Raw genomic sequence first — 16403 nt, 5'->3', positions numbered from 1 at the left:
TTTTTAGCCTCATGTTGTGTGTTGTTGACATGCACCTTCTTCAACTTCCTAATTGTTATTAATAATATTATTATTTGTTTTGGCTAAAATAAACATGAAAATAAACACACATGTGGACTATAAACATGATCAGATTGTTGTTACTTTGGCTGGTGAACAGATCAAACTGGTTTGGCCTTACATGCTGTGAGAGGGTGACTCTTTGACTTTGTGTTTATTCATCTGTGACCCTCTCAGACTTTGACCAAACCTTCCCACAATGCAACAGTCTTCCAGTTCTAAAAGTCCAAACAATGCTGTCAAAACACAGTATTAACTGTATATTAAAGAGGGCCAAATAAACATGGCCGGCACGATAGTGACCGGTTAAAAACACATAGGATGTTTGGCGATGAGTTTTCTCTGTGAGAGTGCCGCCTAAATTAGGGAAACAGGACACTTTCATTACAAGAGATCATGGTTTAATTGTATTTTTTTACATCTCGTATTTGTAACTTGAGACTAAAATATATCCTTCAGACATTTTATTGGAGATGTCAAATGTATTACATTTGGTAGAGTGTCGCCTAAATTAGAGACACAGAATAGTTTTCTTTTGAGGGACCTCAACATAGCGTTTAAGAGAGTTGTATTCTTCTCAAATAGCTCATAATTTTAATTCAAGATTAAGGATATCCTTCAAATAGTTTAGTGTCACTCTGAAAATGTACGACAATTGGTGAAGTGTCGCCTAAATTAGAGACACAGGACACTTCATTACAGGGGACCAAAAGTAGTGTTTAAGAAAGCTGTATCATTTTTCAACAAACTTAACACTGAAAGACAGTCTTCAAATGGTTAAATGTCACTCTAGAGATGTTAGATGTGCAAAATTTAGTAGAGCGTCGCCTAAATTGGAGATGCAGGACACTTTTCTTCTTAGGGATTAACAGTCTTCAAAAGATTGTTATGTTGGTGTATATCTAATAGATAGGGAGTTTTTCTTAAATTAAATTGTGGCCTTTTATTTGTTGAGCGTAAATGTAGATATAATTGGTTGAATCTTGCCTAAATTTGAGACACAGGCCACTTTTTTTTTAATGGACAAAAGCTATGTTTAAAAATTGTATTTTTGTATTTTCTTTTTGGGGACTGACAGTCTTTAAAAAGGTTGCTATCTTGGTGTATATCTAATATTTGGAGAGCGTTTTTTTTTTTTATTATTGTTGCCTTTTAATTGTTAAGCGTAAATCTGGATATAATTGGTAGAATAATGCCTAAATTAGAGACACACAGCACATTGTTTCCTGGGACCAAACCTACTAAAAATAAATGATTGCACTTGTTAAAACATTTTATATATATTATTTTTCAGATATGTGATTTGGAGAGCTTCAGGACTACAAGGTAGCCTTGAAATATTTTTTTCTGTCATAGCTGCAAAATGTGTAGAGTGCCGCCAAAATTATTGACACAGGACACTTTTTTTTAATGGACAAAAGCTATGTTTAAAAATGGTATTTTTGTATTTTCTTTTTGGGGACTGACAGTCTTTAAAAAGGCTGCTATCTTGGTGTATATCTAATATTTGGAAAGCGTTTTTTTTTTAAATTATTGTTGCCTTTTAATTGTTAAGCGTAAATCTGCATATAATTGGTAGAATAATGCCTAAATTAGAGACACACAGCAAATTTCTTTCCTGGGACCAAACCTACTAAAAATAAATGATTGCACTTGTTAAAACATTTTATATTTTGAGACATACCTGAGGCGTTGAATAACTAAAAGTTAACATTGGAATCGTATAGCATGATATCGTAGATGTAAAATCTGAATTATAATAAATTATTATTATTATATGGATTAAAGATACTTGAATAAATTACAATGTTTACAAAATTATTTTAAATTTTTTGGAGTATGTGGAGTTTTAAGAGAAAAAGTTAAGCATCACTAAATGTGAAAATGTCTGAATTGTGGTCGAGTGTAACCCTAAATTACAAACGCGAGCCACTTTTCTTTACAGTAGACCAGAGCCAAAGTTTATGAGATTTTATTCTTCTGAAAAATATGGTATTTTGAGCGTTGTATGAATAAAATGGAGCCATAGAATTATTTGTCGTCACCGAGTGTTGCCTAGATTAGTGACACAGGACACTCTTCTTCACAGACACCGTAACTACTGTGCTTTAGTTGTGATATTTTGCAAGTTTGATGACTTGAAATTAGCCTTGGGATCATTAAGTGCTGCCCGAGATACGATATGTCAATCAGTGAAATCCGTTGCAGTTTTTCCTAAATTAGTGACACAGGACACTTTTCTTTACGCGGACCAAAGCTATTTTAAGATAATGCTTTTTTCATATATATGCATACATATATATAGTTGTGTAGTTCCTTAGATAAAATGTATCAATATAAACATTTTGCTTCAGATGTCAGAACTGAAAAATTGTGTAGAGTGTCGCCAAAATTAGAGACACAGGACACTTTTCTTTCCAGGGACAAAAGCTTCTTCTGTACATTGAACTAATAATATACTTAAAGGAAATTCAAGCTTTAAAGACTGGTATTCTTTTTATATATCTTACATTTAGAGGGGGGCAAAATGTTAAGCGTCCATCTGTAGATGTCAAATCTTTATAGAGTTCTGCCTAAATAAATGACACAGGACACTTCTCCTCCCACATACCCAATCTACTGTGTTTTAAATGTAACATTTTTGAAGTTTTTCTGATTCCAATTTGGCTTTAGGAATGTTCCATCCATCCATCTTCTTCCGCTTATCCGAGGTCGGGTGTTAAATCAATGAAATCTGGTATTGCTGCCTAAATTAGGGACACAGGACATTTTTATTTCTAGACTAATTTTATATACGGTACTGTGTTATTATTTTTCAGATATGTGATTTGGAGAGCTTCAGGACTACAAGGTAGCCATGAAATATTTTTTCTGTCATAGCTGCAAAATGTGTAGAGTGCCGCCAAAATTATGGACACAGGACACTTTTTTTTTAATGGACAAAAGCTACGTTTAAAAATTTAATTTTTGTATTTTGTTTTATAGTGAGTTTTATGTAGCCAAAAAGGTGACGGTGCCAGTTCGATCAAAATGAGATGGTTAGCATGTTAGCTTAGCATGTGGACTAGAAACAGAGATACAGGGAGGAAAGCTACTTCTGCTGTCGGCATTTTAAAAGTACAACAAACCTTTCTGGGAAAATTGTCAACATCTGGGCTAGCTAAGTTAAGTAGCGTAACCTCATTTTTTTGAAGCCTCAGGTCTAAAATATGACTTATTATTACTACTATTATCATACCAATTGTCGAATAATAAGTGTTGAATAAACTGTGTTGGGGGAGGGAGAAAATGTGAGAATACTTAAAAAAATAAACAAATCTGGAGAGTTGTTTTTTTATATATACATATACTTGTGTGTGTGTGTATATATATATATATATATATATATATATATATATATATATATATATATAGATATATATATATATATATATATATACATATATGTATATACATATATAAATATATGTATATATACACATATATATGTATATATATACATACATGTATATACATATATAAATATATGTATATATACACATATATATATATATATATGCACGTGTGTATATATATATATATATATATATATATATATATATATATATATATATATTTTTATATATATATATATATTTATATATATATATATATATACATATATGTATATACATATATAAATATATACACACATATATGTATATATATATATATATATACATACATGTATATACATAGATAAATATATGTATATATACACATATATATGTATATGCATGTATATATGTACATATGTATATGAATATACGTGTATACATACATATATATATATACATACAGTATATGTATATATACATATATACACATATACATAAATATGCACATATATATACACACACATAATATATATATGTATATACACATATAATATGTATATATATGTGTGTATATATATATATATATACACATATATTATATGTGTATATATATATGTATATATATATATATATATACATATATACAATGAAGTACAATACAAATACAAATACAAATATATATATATATATATATATATATATATATATATATATATATATATATATATATATATATATATATATAAGCCTCTTATAAGCCACTTGGGTAATGTTTATTTTAATCTAATAATTGAGAAAAATCAGACGTACCGCAGAAAAAAAATGATACGAAGTACAAGTTACCGGCACACAAAGCAAAGTAGAATTATTTGTTCTTTAAAAACAAAGCAAACAAATAATTGTTTGTTTTAATTTCAACGAGTAACAAAAGCTGTGAAGATCAGAAAATTAGGAGCAAAATCAATACAAAAATTCTAAAACGCCATATTTTCTGCACGTTTACGAGCTGCTATTGAAGTTGAGTGCACGCCTCAAACACATCCAACATGTCACCACGTGCTAAAGAGGTAGCGCTATGACAACTTTTCCTGCTACAGGAAAATGTGACCCAGATTGTACCGTAGAAAAGTGGAGCTGGAGGATTAAAAAAAAAAGATGCATGCCATGTGTGGTGAGACCGTGTGCAAGGGGACTTGCATGAAAGGAGAATAAAAGATCATGTGTTGATTGATTGATTGATTGCTTGATTGATTGATTTGGAGATTTTCTTAAAAAGCTGATTTTGGAGTGACAAATGACACACAGAAAAAAAATAGTGGTCTTTAGGCCGGGCCGCCCTCCGGACTTGGGGGACCTACAAAGACGTTTCGGATCCTCGGCTCCTCCAGTAGAAGGGATGAGCGTCGTCTGGGTCCATGTCGATTCTAATCTGAGGCACAGGCTTCAGAGGACGCATCTCTGGGCTGAAACACAAGCAGGACACTTTCAGCCAATCAACCACTTTGGTGGCAACTGTTTGTGGTTGGAACCTAGCAGAACATCACCACATCTGGAAAGGTAAGGTAAACTATATACTCTTAATATACATACTCTTAAAGGTAACCTATATACTCTTACAAACCCCGTTTCCATATGAGTTGGGAAATTGTGTTAGATGTAAATATAAACAGAATACAATGATTTGCAAATCATTTTCAACCCATATTCAGTTGAATATGCTACAAAGATATAATAAATAATAAATAATCATTAACTTTAGAATTTGATGCCAGCAACACGTGACAAAGAAGTTGGGAAAGGTGGCAATAAATACTGATAAAGTTGAGGAATGCTCATCAAACACTTATTTGGAACATCCCACAGGTGAACAGGCAAATTGGGAACAGGTGGGTGCCATGATTGGGTATAAAAGTAGATTCCAAGAAATGCTCAGTCATTCACAAACAAGGATGGGGCGAGGGTCACCACTTTGTCAACAAATGCGTGAGCAAATTGTTGAACGGTTTAAGAAAAACCTTTCTCAACCAGCTATTGCAAGGGATTTAGGGATTTCACCATCTACGGTCCGTAATATCATCAAAGGGTTCAGAGAATCTGGAGAAATCACTGCACGTAAGCAGCTAAGCCCGTGACCTTCGATCCCTCAGGCTGTACTGCATCAACAAGCGACATCAGTGTGTAAAGGATATCACCACATGGGCTCAGGAACACTTCAGAAACCCACTGTCAGTAACTACAGTTTGTCGCTACATCTGTAAGTGCAAGTTAAAACTCTCCTATGAAAGGCGAATACCGTTTATCAACAACACCCAGAAACGCCGTCCGCTTCGCTGGGCCTGAGCTCATCTAAGATGGACTGATACAAAGTGGAAAAGTGTTCTGTGGTCTGACGAGTCCACATTTCAAATTGTTTTTGGAAACTGTGGACGTCGTGTCTTCCGGACCAAAGAGGAAAAGAACCATCCGGATTGTTATAGGCGCAAAGTTGAAAAGCCAGCATCTGTGATGGTATGGGGGTGTTTTAGTGCCCAAGACATGGGTAACTTACACATCTGTGAAGGCACCATTAATGCCGAAAGGTACATACAGGTTTTGGAGCAACATATGTTGCCATCCAAGCAACGTTACCATGGACGCCCCTGCTTATTTCAGCAAGACAATGCCAAGCCCCGTGTTACATCAACGTGGCTTCATAGTAAAAGAGTGCGGGTACTAGACTGGCCTGCCTGTAGTCCAGACCTGTCTCCCATTGAAAATGTGTGGCGCATTATGAAGCCTAAAATACCACAACGGAGACTTCCGGACTGTTGAACAACTTAAGCTGTACATCAAGCAAGAATGGGAAAAAATTCCACCTGAGAAGCTTAAAAAATGTGTCTCCTCAGTTCCCAAACGTTTACTGAGTGTTGTTAAAAGGAAAGCCCATGTAACACAGTGGTGAACATGCCCTTTCCCAACTACTTTGGCACGTGTTGCAGCTATGAAATTCTAAGTTAATTACTATTGCAAAAAAATAAAGTTTATGAGTTTCAACATCAAATATGTTGTAATATACATACTCTTAAAGGTAATCTATATACTCTTAATATGCATACTCTTAAAGGTAATATATATACTCTTAATATACATACTCTTAAAGGTAATCTACAATCCACAAAAACAATCTTAACGTCATTGGTCTCAGCGAAACCTGGCTCAAACCAGACGATTTTTTTGCGCTGAATGAGGCATCTCCTCCTAACTATACGAATGTACATATTGCTCGTCCCCTTAAAAGGGGAGGGGGCGCTAATATTCAATGAAAACTTTAACCTTATCCCTAACCAAAATAATAAATATAAATCGTTTGAGGTGATTACTATGAGGTCTGTCACACCGCTGCCTCTCTACCTGGCTGTTATCTACCGGCCCCCAGGGCCCTATTCGAACTTTATCAGTGAATTCTCAGAGTTTGTTGCTGATTTAGTGACGCACGCCAACAATATAATCATAATGGGGGACTTTAATATCCATTTGAATACCCCATCTGACCCTCCGTGCGTGGCGCTCCAGACTATAATTGATAGCTGTGGTCTTACACAAATAATAAATTAACCCACGTATCGCAACGGTAATACAATAGATCTAGTGCTGGTCAGGGGTGTCACCACCTCCAAAGTTATGGTACTCCCGTATACTAAAGTAATGTCCAATCATTACCTTATAAAATTCGAAGTTCTAATTCATTGTCAACAAGCTAATAATAATAATAACGGCTATAGCAGCCGCAACATTAATGCTGCCACAACGATGACTCTTGCTGACCTACTGCCTTCGGTAATGGCACCATTCCCAAATTATGTCGGCTCTATTGATAACCTCACTAACAACTTTGACAATGCCCTGCGCGAAACCATTGATAGTATAGCACCGCTAAAACAAAAAAGGGCCCCTAAAAGGCGTACCCCATGGTTTACAGATGAAACTAGAGCTCTTAAATGATCATGTAGCAAACTGGAACGCAAATGGCGCGCGACTAAACTTGAGGTTTTCCATCAAGCATGGAGTGATAGTTGAATAACTTATAAACGCATGCTTACCTTAGCTAAAGCTACATATTACTCAAATCTCATCCGCCTCAACAAAAACGATTCTAAATATTTGTTCAGTACAGTAGCATCGCTAACCCAACAAGGGACTCCTCCCAGTAGCTAAACCCACTCGGCAGATGACTTCATGAATTTCTTTAATAAGAAAATTGAACTCATTAGAAAGGAGATTAAAGACAACGCATCCCAGCTACAACTAGGATCTATTAACACAGATACGACTGTATCTACGACGGATACTGCTCTCCAAAATAGTCTCTTTCTTTTTGATGAAATAACATTAGAGGAATTGTTAAGATGTGTTAATGGGATAAAACAAACAACATGTCTACTTGACCCACTTCCTGGGAAACTTATCAAGGAGCTTTTTGTATTATTAGGTCCATCAGTGCTAAATATTATAAACTTATCACTTTCCTCTGGCACTGTTCCCCTAGCATTCAAGAAAGCGATTATTCATCCTCTGCTCAAAAGACTTAACCTGGATCCTGACCTCATGGTATCCCACCTTCCGTTTATTTCGACTAGCTTTTTCGAATGAAGTTCCCAAAAATATCAAAGCGTTCCTGTCATATGGACAATCTTTGACTAGCTTTTTCGAATGAGGTTCCCAAAAATATCAAAGCGCTCCTGTCATTAAAAAGATCTTTGACTGGCTTTCTCGAATTAGGTCACCAAAAGTATAAAAGCGCTCCTAATGTACAGACGATCTTTGACTAGTTTTTTTCAAATTAGTTCCCCAATAATATCAAAGCGCTCCTGTCATATGGATGATCTTTGACTAGCTTTTTCGAATTAGGTCCCCAAAAATATAAAAGTGTTCCTGTCTATAGACAATCTTTGATTGGCTTTTTCTAATTAGGTCCTCAAAAATATCAAAGCACTCCTGTCAAATGGACGATCTTTGTCTAGGTTTTTTGAGATTAGGTACCCAAAAATATCAACGTGCACCTAATGTACAGACGATCTTTGACCAGTTTTTTCGAATTAGTTCCCCCAAAAACAGCAAAGCGCTCCTGTCATATAGACGATCTTTGACTGGCTTTTTCGAATTAGGTTTCCAAAATAATCAAAGTGCTCCTGTCATATAGACGATCTTTGACTGGCTTTTTCGAATTAAGTTTCCAAAATAATCAAAGTGCTCCTGTCATATAGACGATCTTTGACTAGCTTTTTTGAATTAGGTCCCCAAAAACAGCAAAGCGCTCCTGTCATATAGACAATCTTTGACTAGTTTTTTTCAAATTAGTTCCCCAAAAATATCAAAGCGCTCCTGTCGTATAGATGATCTTTGACTAGCTTTTTCGAATTAGGTCCCCAAAAATATAAAAGTGTTCCTGTCATATAGACAATCTTTGACTGGCTTTTTCTAATTAGGTCCTCAAAAATATCAAAGCGCTCCTGTCAAATGGACGATCTTTGTCTAGTTTTTTTGAGATTGGGTACCCAAAAATATCAACGTGCACCTAATGTACAGACGATCTTTGACCAGTTTTTTCGAATTAGTTCCCCAAAAACATCAAAGCGCTCCTGTCATATAGATGATCTTTGACTATCTTTTTCGAATTAGGTCCCCAAAATCATCAAAGCGCTTCTGTCGTTTGGACGATCTTTGACTATCTTTTTCGAATTAGGTCCCCAAAAACAGCAAAGCGCTCCTGTCATATAGACGATCTTTGACTAGCTTTTTCGAATTAGATCCCCAAAAACAGCAAAGCGCTCCTGTCATATAGACGATTTTTGACTGGCTTTTTCAAATTAGGTTTCCAAAATAATCAAAGTGCTCCTGTCATATAGACGATCTTTGACTAGCTTTTTTGAATTAGGTCCCCAAAAACAGCAAAGCGCTCCTGTCATATAGACGATCTTTGACTAGCTTTTTCGAATTAGATCCCCAAAAACAGCAAAGCGCTCCTGTCATATAGATGATCTTTGACTAGCTTTTTCGAATTAGGTCCCCAAAAATATTAACGTGTTCTTGTCATATAGACAATCTTCGACTGGCTTTTTTCGAATTAGGTACCCAAAAATATCAACGTGCACCTAATGTACAGACAATCTTTGACAAGTTTGTTCAAATTAGTTCCCCAAAACAGCAAAGTGCTCCTTTCATATAGACAGTCTTTGACGAGCTTTTTCGAATTGGGTACCCAAAAATATCAAAGTGCATCTAATGTACAGACGATCTTTGACTAGTTTTTTCAAATTAGTGCCCCAAAAACATCAAAGCGCTCCTGTCATATAGATGATCTTTGACTATCTTTTTCGAATTAGGTCCACAAAAACAGCAAAGTGTTCCTGTCATATAGATGATCTTTGACTAGCTTTTTCGAATGAGGTACCCAAAAATATCAAAGTGCACCTAATGTACAGATGATCTTTGACCAGATTTTTCGAATTAGTTCCCCCAAAACAACGAAGCGCTCCTATCATATAGACGATCTTCGACTGGCTTTTTCGAATTAGGTTTCCAAAAATGTCAAACCGCTCCTGTCATATAGACGATCTTTGACTAGCTTTTTTGAATTAGGTCCGCAAGAACAGCAAAGCGCTCCTGTCATATAGATGATCTTTGACTAGCTTTTTCGAATGAAGTACCCAAAATCATCAAAGGGCTCCTAATGTATAGACGATCTTTGACCAGTTTTTTCGAATGAGTTCCCCAAAAACAACAAAGCGCTCCTGTCATATAGAAGATTTTTGACAGGCTTTATCGAATTAGGTTTCCAAAAATATCAACGCGCTCCTGTCATATAGACAATCTTTGACTAGCTTTTTCGAATTAGATCCCCAAAAACAGCAAAGCGCTCCTGTCATATAAATGATCTTTGACGAGCTTTTTCGAATTAAGTCCCCAAAAATATAAAAGTGTTCTTGTCATATAGACAATCTTTGACTGGCTTTTTTCGAATTAGGTACCCAAAAATATCAACGTGCACCTAATGTACAGACAATCTTTGACAAGTTTGTTCAAATTAGTTCCCCAAAAACAGCAAAGTGCTCCTTTCATATAGACAATCTTGGACGAGCTTTTTCGAATTGGGTACCCAAAAATATCAAAGTGCACCTAATGTACAGACGATCTTTGACTAGTTTTTTCAAATTAGTTCCCCAAAAACATCAAAGCGCTCCTGTCATATAGATGATCTTTGACTATCTTTTTCGAATTAGGTCCCCAAAAACAGCAAAGCGTTCCTGTCATATAGATGATCTTTGACTAGCTTTCTCGAATGAGGTACCCAAAAATATCAAAGTGCACCTAATGTACAAATGATCTTTGACCAGATTTTTCGAATTAGTTCCCCCAAAAGAGCGAAGCGCTCCTGTTATATTGTTATATAGACGATCTTTGACTGGCTTTTTCGAATTAGGTTTCTAAAAATGTCAAACCGCTCCTGTCATATAGACGATCTTTGACTAGCTTTTTTGAATTAGGTCCCCAAGAACAGCAAAGCGCTCCTGTCATATAGATGATCTTTGACTAGCTTTTTCGAATGAGGTACCCAAAAATATCAACGTGCACCTAATGTACAGACGATCTTTGACCAGTGTTTTCGAATTAGTTCCCCCAAAAACAGCAAAGCGCTCCTGTCATATAGACGATCTTTGACTGGCTTTTTCGAATTAGGTTTCCAAAAATATCAAAGTGCTCCTGTCATATAGACGAATTTTGACTAGCTTTTTCGAATTAGATCCCCAAAAACAGCAAAGCGCTCCTGTCATATAGATGATCTTTGACTAGCTTTTTCGAATTAGGTCCCCAAAAATATTAAAGTGTTCTTGTCATATAGACAATCTTCGACTGGGTTTTTTCAAATTAGGTACCCAAAAATATCAACGTGCACCTAATGTACAGACAATCTTTGACAAGTTTGTTCAAATTAGTTCCCCAAAACAGCAAAGTGCTCCTTTCATATAGACAGTCTTTGACGAGCTTTTTCGAATTGGGTACCCAACAATATCAAAGTGCATCTAATGTACAGACGATCTTTGACTAGTTTTTTCAAATTAGTTCCCCAAAAACATCAAAGCGCTCCTGTCATATAGATGATCTTTGACTATCTTTTTCGAATTAGGTCCACAAAAACAGCAAAGTGTTCCTGTCATATAGATGATCTTTGACTAGCTTTTTCGAATGAGGTACCCAAAAATATCAAAGTGCACCTAATGTACAGATGATCTTTGACCAGATTTTTCGAATTAGTTCCCCCAAAACAACGAAGCGCTCCTATCATATAGACGATCTTCGACTGGCTTTTTCGAATTAGGTTTCCAAAAATGTCAAACCGCTCCTGTCATATAGACGATCTTTGACTAGCTTTTTTGAATTAGGTCCGCAAGAACAGCAAAGCGCTCCTGTCATATAGATGATCTTTGACTAGCTTTTTCGAATGAAGTACCCAAAATCATCAAAGGGCTCCTAATGTATAGACGATCTTTGACCAGTTTTTTCGAATGAGTTCCCCAAAAACAACAAAGCGCTCCTGTCATATAGAAGATTTTTGACAGGCTTTATCGAATTAGGTTTCCAAAAATATCAACGCGCTCCTGTCATATAGACAATCTTTGACTAGCTTTTTCGAATTAGATCCCCAAAAACAGCAAAGCGCTCCTGTCATATAAATGATCTTTGACGAGCTTTTTCGAATTAAGTCCCCAAAAATATAAAAGTGTTCTTGTCATATAGACAATCTTTGACTGGCTTTTTTCGAATTAGGTACCCAAAAATATCAACGTGCACCTAATGTACAGACAATCTTTGACAAGTTTGTTCAAATTAGTTCCCCAAAAACAGCAAAGTGCTCCTTTCATATAGACAATCTTGGACGAGCTTTTTCGAATTGGGTACCCAAAAATATCAAAGTGCACCTAATGTACAGACGATCTTTGACTAGTTTTTTCAAATTAGTTCCCCAAAAACATCAAAGCGCTCCTGTCATATAGATGATCTTTGACTATCTTTTTCGAATTAGGTCCCCAAAAACAGCAAAGCGTTCCTGTCATATAGATGATCTTTGACTAGCTTTCTCGAATGAGGTACCCAAAAATATCAAAGTGCACCTAATGTACAAATGATCTTTGACCAGATTTTTCGAATTAGTTCCCCCAAAAGAGCGAAGCGCTCCTGTTATATTGTTATATAGACGATCTTTGACTGGCTTTTTCGAATTAGGTTTCTAAAAATGTCAAACCGCTCCTGTCATATAGACGATCTTTGACTAGCTTTTTTGAATTAGGTCCCCAAGAACAGCAAAGCGCTCCTGTCATATAGATGATCTTTGACTAGCTTTTTCGAATGAGGTACCCAAAAATATCAAAGGGCTCCTAATGTATAGACGATCTTTGACCAGTTTTTTCGAATGAGTTCCCCAAAAACAACAAAGCGCTCCTGTCATATAGAAGATTTTTCACTGGCTTTATCGAATTAGGTTTCCAAAAGTATCAACGTGCTCCTGTCATATAGACAATCTTTGACTAGCTTTTTCGAATTAGATCCCCAAAAACAGCAAAGCGCTCCTGTCATATAAATGATCTTTGACTAGCTTTTTCGAATTAGGTCCCCAAAAATATAAAAGTGTTCTTGTCATATAGACAATCTTTGACTAGCTTTTTTCGAATTAGGTACCCAAAAATATCAACGTGCACCTAATGTACAGACAATCTTTGACAAGTTTGTTCAAATTAGTTCCCCAAAAACAGCAAAGTGCTCCTTTTATATAGACAATCTTTGACGAGCTTTTTCGAATTGGGTACCCAAAAATATCAAAGTGCACCTGATGTACAGACGATCTTTTACTAGTTTTTTCAAATTAGTTCCCAAAAAACATCAAAGCGCTCCTGTCATATAGATGATCTTTGACTAGCTTTTTCGAATGAGGTACCCAAAAATATCAAAGTGCACCTAATGTACAGATGATCTTTGACCAGATTTTTCGAACTAGTTCCCCAAAAACAGCAAAGTGCTCCTGTTATATGGACGATCTTTGACTGGCTTTTTCGAATGAGGTCCCCAAAAACACCAAAGCGATACTGTCGTATAGACTATCTTTGACTAGCTTTTTCGAATTAGATCCCCAGAAACATCAAATCGCTCCCGTCGTACAGACGATCTTTGACTGGCTTTTTCGAATTAGGTTTCCAAAAATATCAAAGCGCTCCTGTCGTATAGACGATCTTTGACTAGCTTTTTCGAATTAGGGTTCCAAAAATATCAAAGCGCTCCTGTCATATAGACGATCTTTGACTGGCTTTTTCGAATGAGGTCCCCAAAAACATCAAAGCGCTCCTGTCGTACAGACGATCTTTGACTAGCTTTTTCGAATTAGTTCCCCAAAAACATCAAAGCGCTCCTTTCATATAGACGATCTTTGACTGGCTTTTTCGAATTAGGTCCCCCAAAACATCAAAGCGCTCCTGTCATATAGACGATCTTTGACTGGCTTTTTCGAATGAGGTCCCCAAAAACATTAAAGCGCTCCTGTCATATAGATGATCTTTGACTGGCTTTTTCGAATGAGGTCCCCAAAAACATCAAAGCGCTCCTGTCATATAGACGATCTATGACTGGCTTTTTCGAATGAGGTCCCCAAAAACATCAAAGCGCTCCTGTTATATAGACAATCTTTGACTGGCTTTTTCGAATTAGGGTTCCAAAAATATCAAAGCGCTCCTGTCATATAGACGATCTTTGGCTATCTTTTTCGAATTAGGTCCCCAAAAACATCAACGAGCTCCTGTCATATAGACAATCTTTGACTGGCTTTTTCGAATTAGGGTTCCAAAAATATCAAAGCGCTCCTGTCACATAGACAATCTTTGACTGGCTTTTTCAAATTAGGGTTCCAAAAATATCAAAGCACTCCTGTCATATAGACGATCTTTGACTAGCTTTTTCGAATTAGTTCCCCAAAAACATCAAAGCGCTCCGAGAGGAACTTAGATGAGCTTTTTTGCAGTAGATTCTTTAAAACAGCAGAGCAATCCTGTCATATGGACAATCTTTGATAATTGTTTTTCATGTTAATGTTATGTTTTTGTCCTGGATAAGTGTAAATAAAGGGTTACCCACAGCCACAATTGCTACTGCTAAGGTTTTTGACCCTGGCGGTGATGACCACACACCACAGAGCATCTTCTCCAAGGGTGGTGTGTGATGGTGTGTGAGGTCATGTGAGCACAAAGCAATTGGGCTGGTGTCTTAGCGGGACAGGATTAGTCGTCATGTCACCGTGACGTCACTTCATCACGCTCTGCTAGAGAGAGGGATGAGCTGGGAGACGTTTTTGCAGGTGTCCGATGAAGACAGCCTCGACACGCAAAGACGTGTTTGTTGGACATGACGGACGTCTCATAAGCGCAGCTGCTTTTTTCCCCCCACAGGTTTCGCCATGGTAAGGCTTTAATCCTCTCTGTGGGACGGAGCAGATGGAGGAGGGCCTAGAAGGAGCCGCAACCTCCTGCACATATCTGCTGTGGTCATCTGGGAGGTTTGGGGGCAGTCGTGGTTGGAGCTGCAAGACCCCACCTTAGTGTGAGCAGAGGATGTCCTATCTGACACACATTCTGTGCTTTGACATGATGTGGATTTTTTACCCCCCTGGTCAATTGCCCATGTGGCCCATAGCTAAATGGCGGTTAAATATTAGCCTAGCTAAGATTTTTTGGTTTTTAACACACTGGCGTTCACTTTTTGTAATCCTTCTAAATGTTAAAACCACAACTAAATATTAATTTTTTCAAGAAAAATCTTCTATACCACAGTAGTCCGTGTTCGCCTCACCTGCCATTATGGAAAGAAAAAAAATGTAAAAAGAAAAAAAAAAAATTAAATTGTTATATGTATCCAGTGATTATACTATAAAGTTATTTTCCATTTAACTTCACCAGTTTTAGATTATTTTTATTCAAAATCGCTGAATTTTCACATTTGCCGTTCAAATACTGAGAAGAGACGGTGCAGTGAACAGCAGCCAGTTGAGGCACGTCACTCATTTGTGCCTCAACATGGATTGCGGACTCGGCTAACTGCTGGCCTGCTGAGCAGTGAGACCGTATTGCTATATGAATTATATTATACATTTCCATAGTTTAGTTAGCTGAGGTATATAATGTACAGTGTATTTTGTCAACAACTGTATGTGTGTAACGTATTTCTTGTGCTGAGCGATCATAAAACGGCTGCAAAAGACGCACTGGCTGAGGCTCGCAGTAATCCCGCCTCCTGCACCCCCGCCGTAGAATTGTTATATCAACTAAAGCCCACACTTAAACTTTCCACGTGCAAGATTGAATCTATTTAAAAAAGTTATTTCATAAGAAGCCAAAAAGTGCAAAAACAATAATGTTCGTGTTGGAGGAGTTGTGAATGACTGCAGGGCCACAATATTAGGTACACCTGCAGACTGCAGGTGTACCTAATTCACAACTCCTCCAACAAGAACATTATTGTTTTTGCACTTTTTGGCTTCTTATTAAATAACTTTTGTAACCTATTTTCATGGGCTTTTCTCTTTGTGATGTTAAGTTCCTGTTATGCGCTGTTATACAGTATATGCTTGAGCTATTATTTTGAAGGCGCTAAGAGCGGAAGTGATGTCACGTTGCCGAGGTTTTTGAAAGAAGGTAAATAAAGTGGTCCTCGTGTAAACTGGAGCCTCCGTGTTTGTTATTTTGTAGTTTCATACAGTATAGGCGACATTTATAAACCCTCGGTTACACTTTTTTAAATAGATTCAATCTTGCACGTGGAAAGTTGAAGTGAGGGCTTTAGTTGTGGACTTCATTTATAAGTAAAGGTAAGACCATAATAACGTTTTTTTTATTAAATGTGCTTTTTTGTGTGCTACAGTTTGTATGTGTAAAGTTAAAGTTAAGTTAA

At 36.5% G+C, this 16403-nt stretch overlaps 1 protein-coding gene across 1 annotated transcript in view; it reads right to left on the bottom strand.

The window, feature by feature from the left end:
• Nucleotides 1-4331: 4331 nt before the first annotated feature.
• Nucleotides 4332-16403, bottom strand: part of slc4a4a (solute carrier family 4 member 4a) — a 187917-nt gene continuing 175845 nt past the window's right edge. Inside the window, exon 26 of the mRNA XM_061980408.1 lies at nucleotides 4332-4900. Coding sequence (XP_061836392.1) covers nucleotides 4792-4900 — 109 coding nt within the window. The 3' untranslated portion in view covers nucleotides 4332-4791. The remainder of the gene's footprint in view (nucleotides 4901-16403) is intronic.

This window comes from Nerophis lumbriciformis, linkage group LG20 (assembly GCF_033978685.3).
Source record: "Nerophis lumbriciformis linkage group LG20, RoL_Nlum_v2.1, whole genome shotgun sequence".
Classification (NCBI taxonomy): Eukaryota; Metazoa; Chordata; class Actinopteri; order Syngnathiformes; family Syngnathidae; genus Nerophis; species Nerophis lumbriciformis.
The sequence above is the reverse complement of the archived record's forward strand: the minus strand, read 5'-3'. Positions and strand labels throughout refer to the sequence as shown.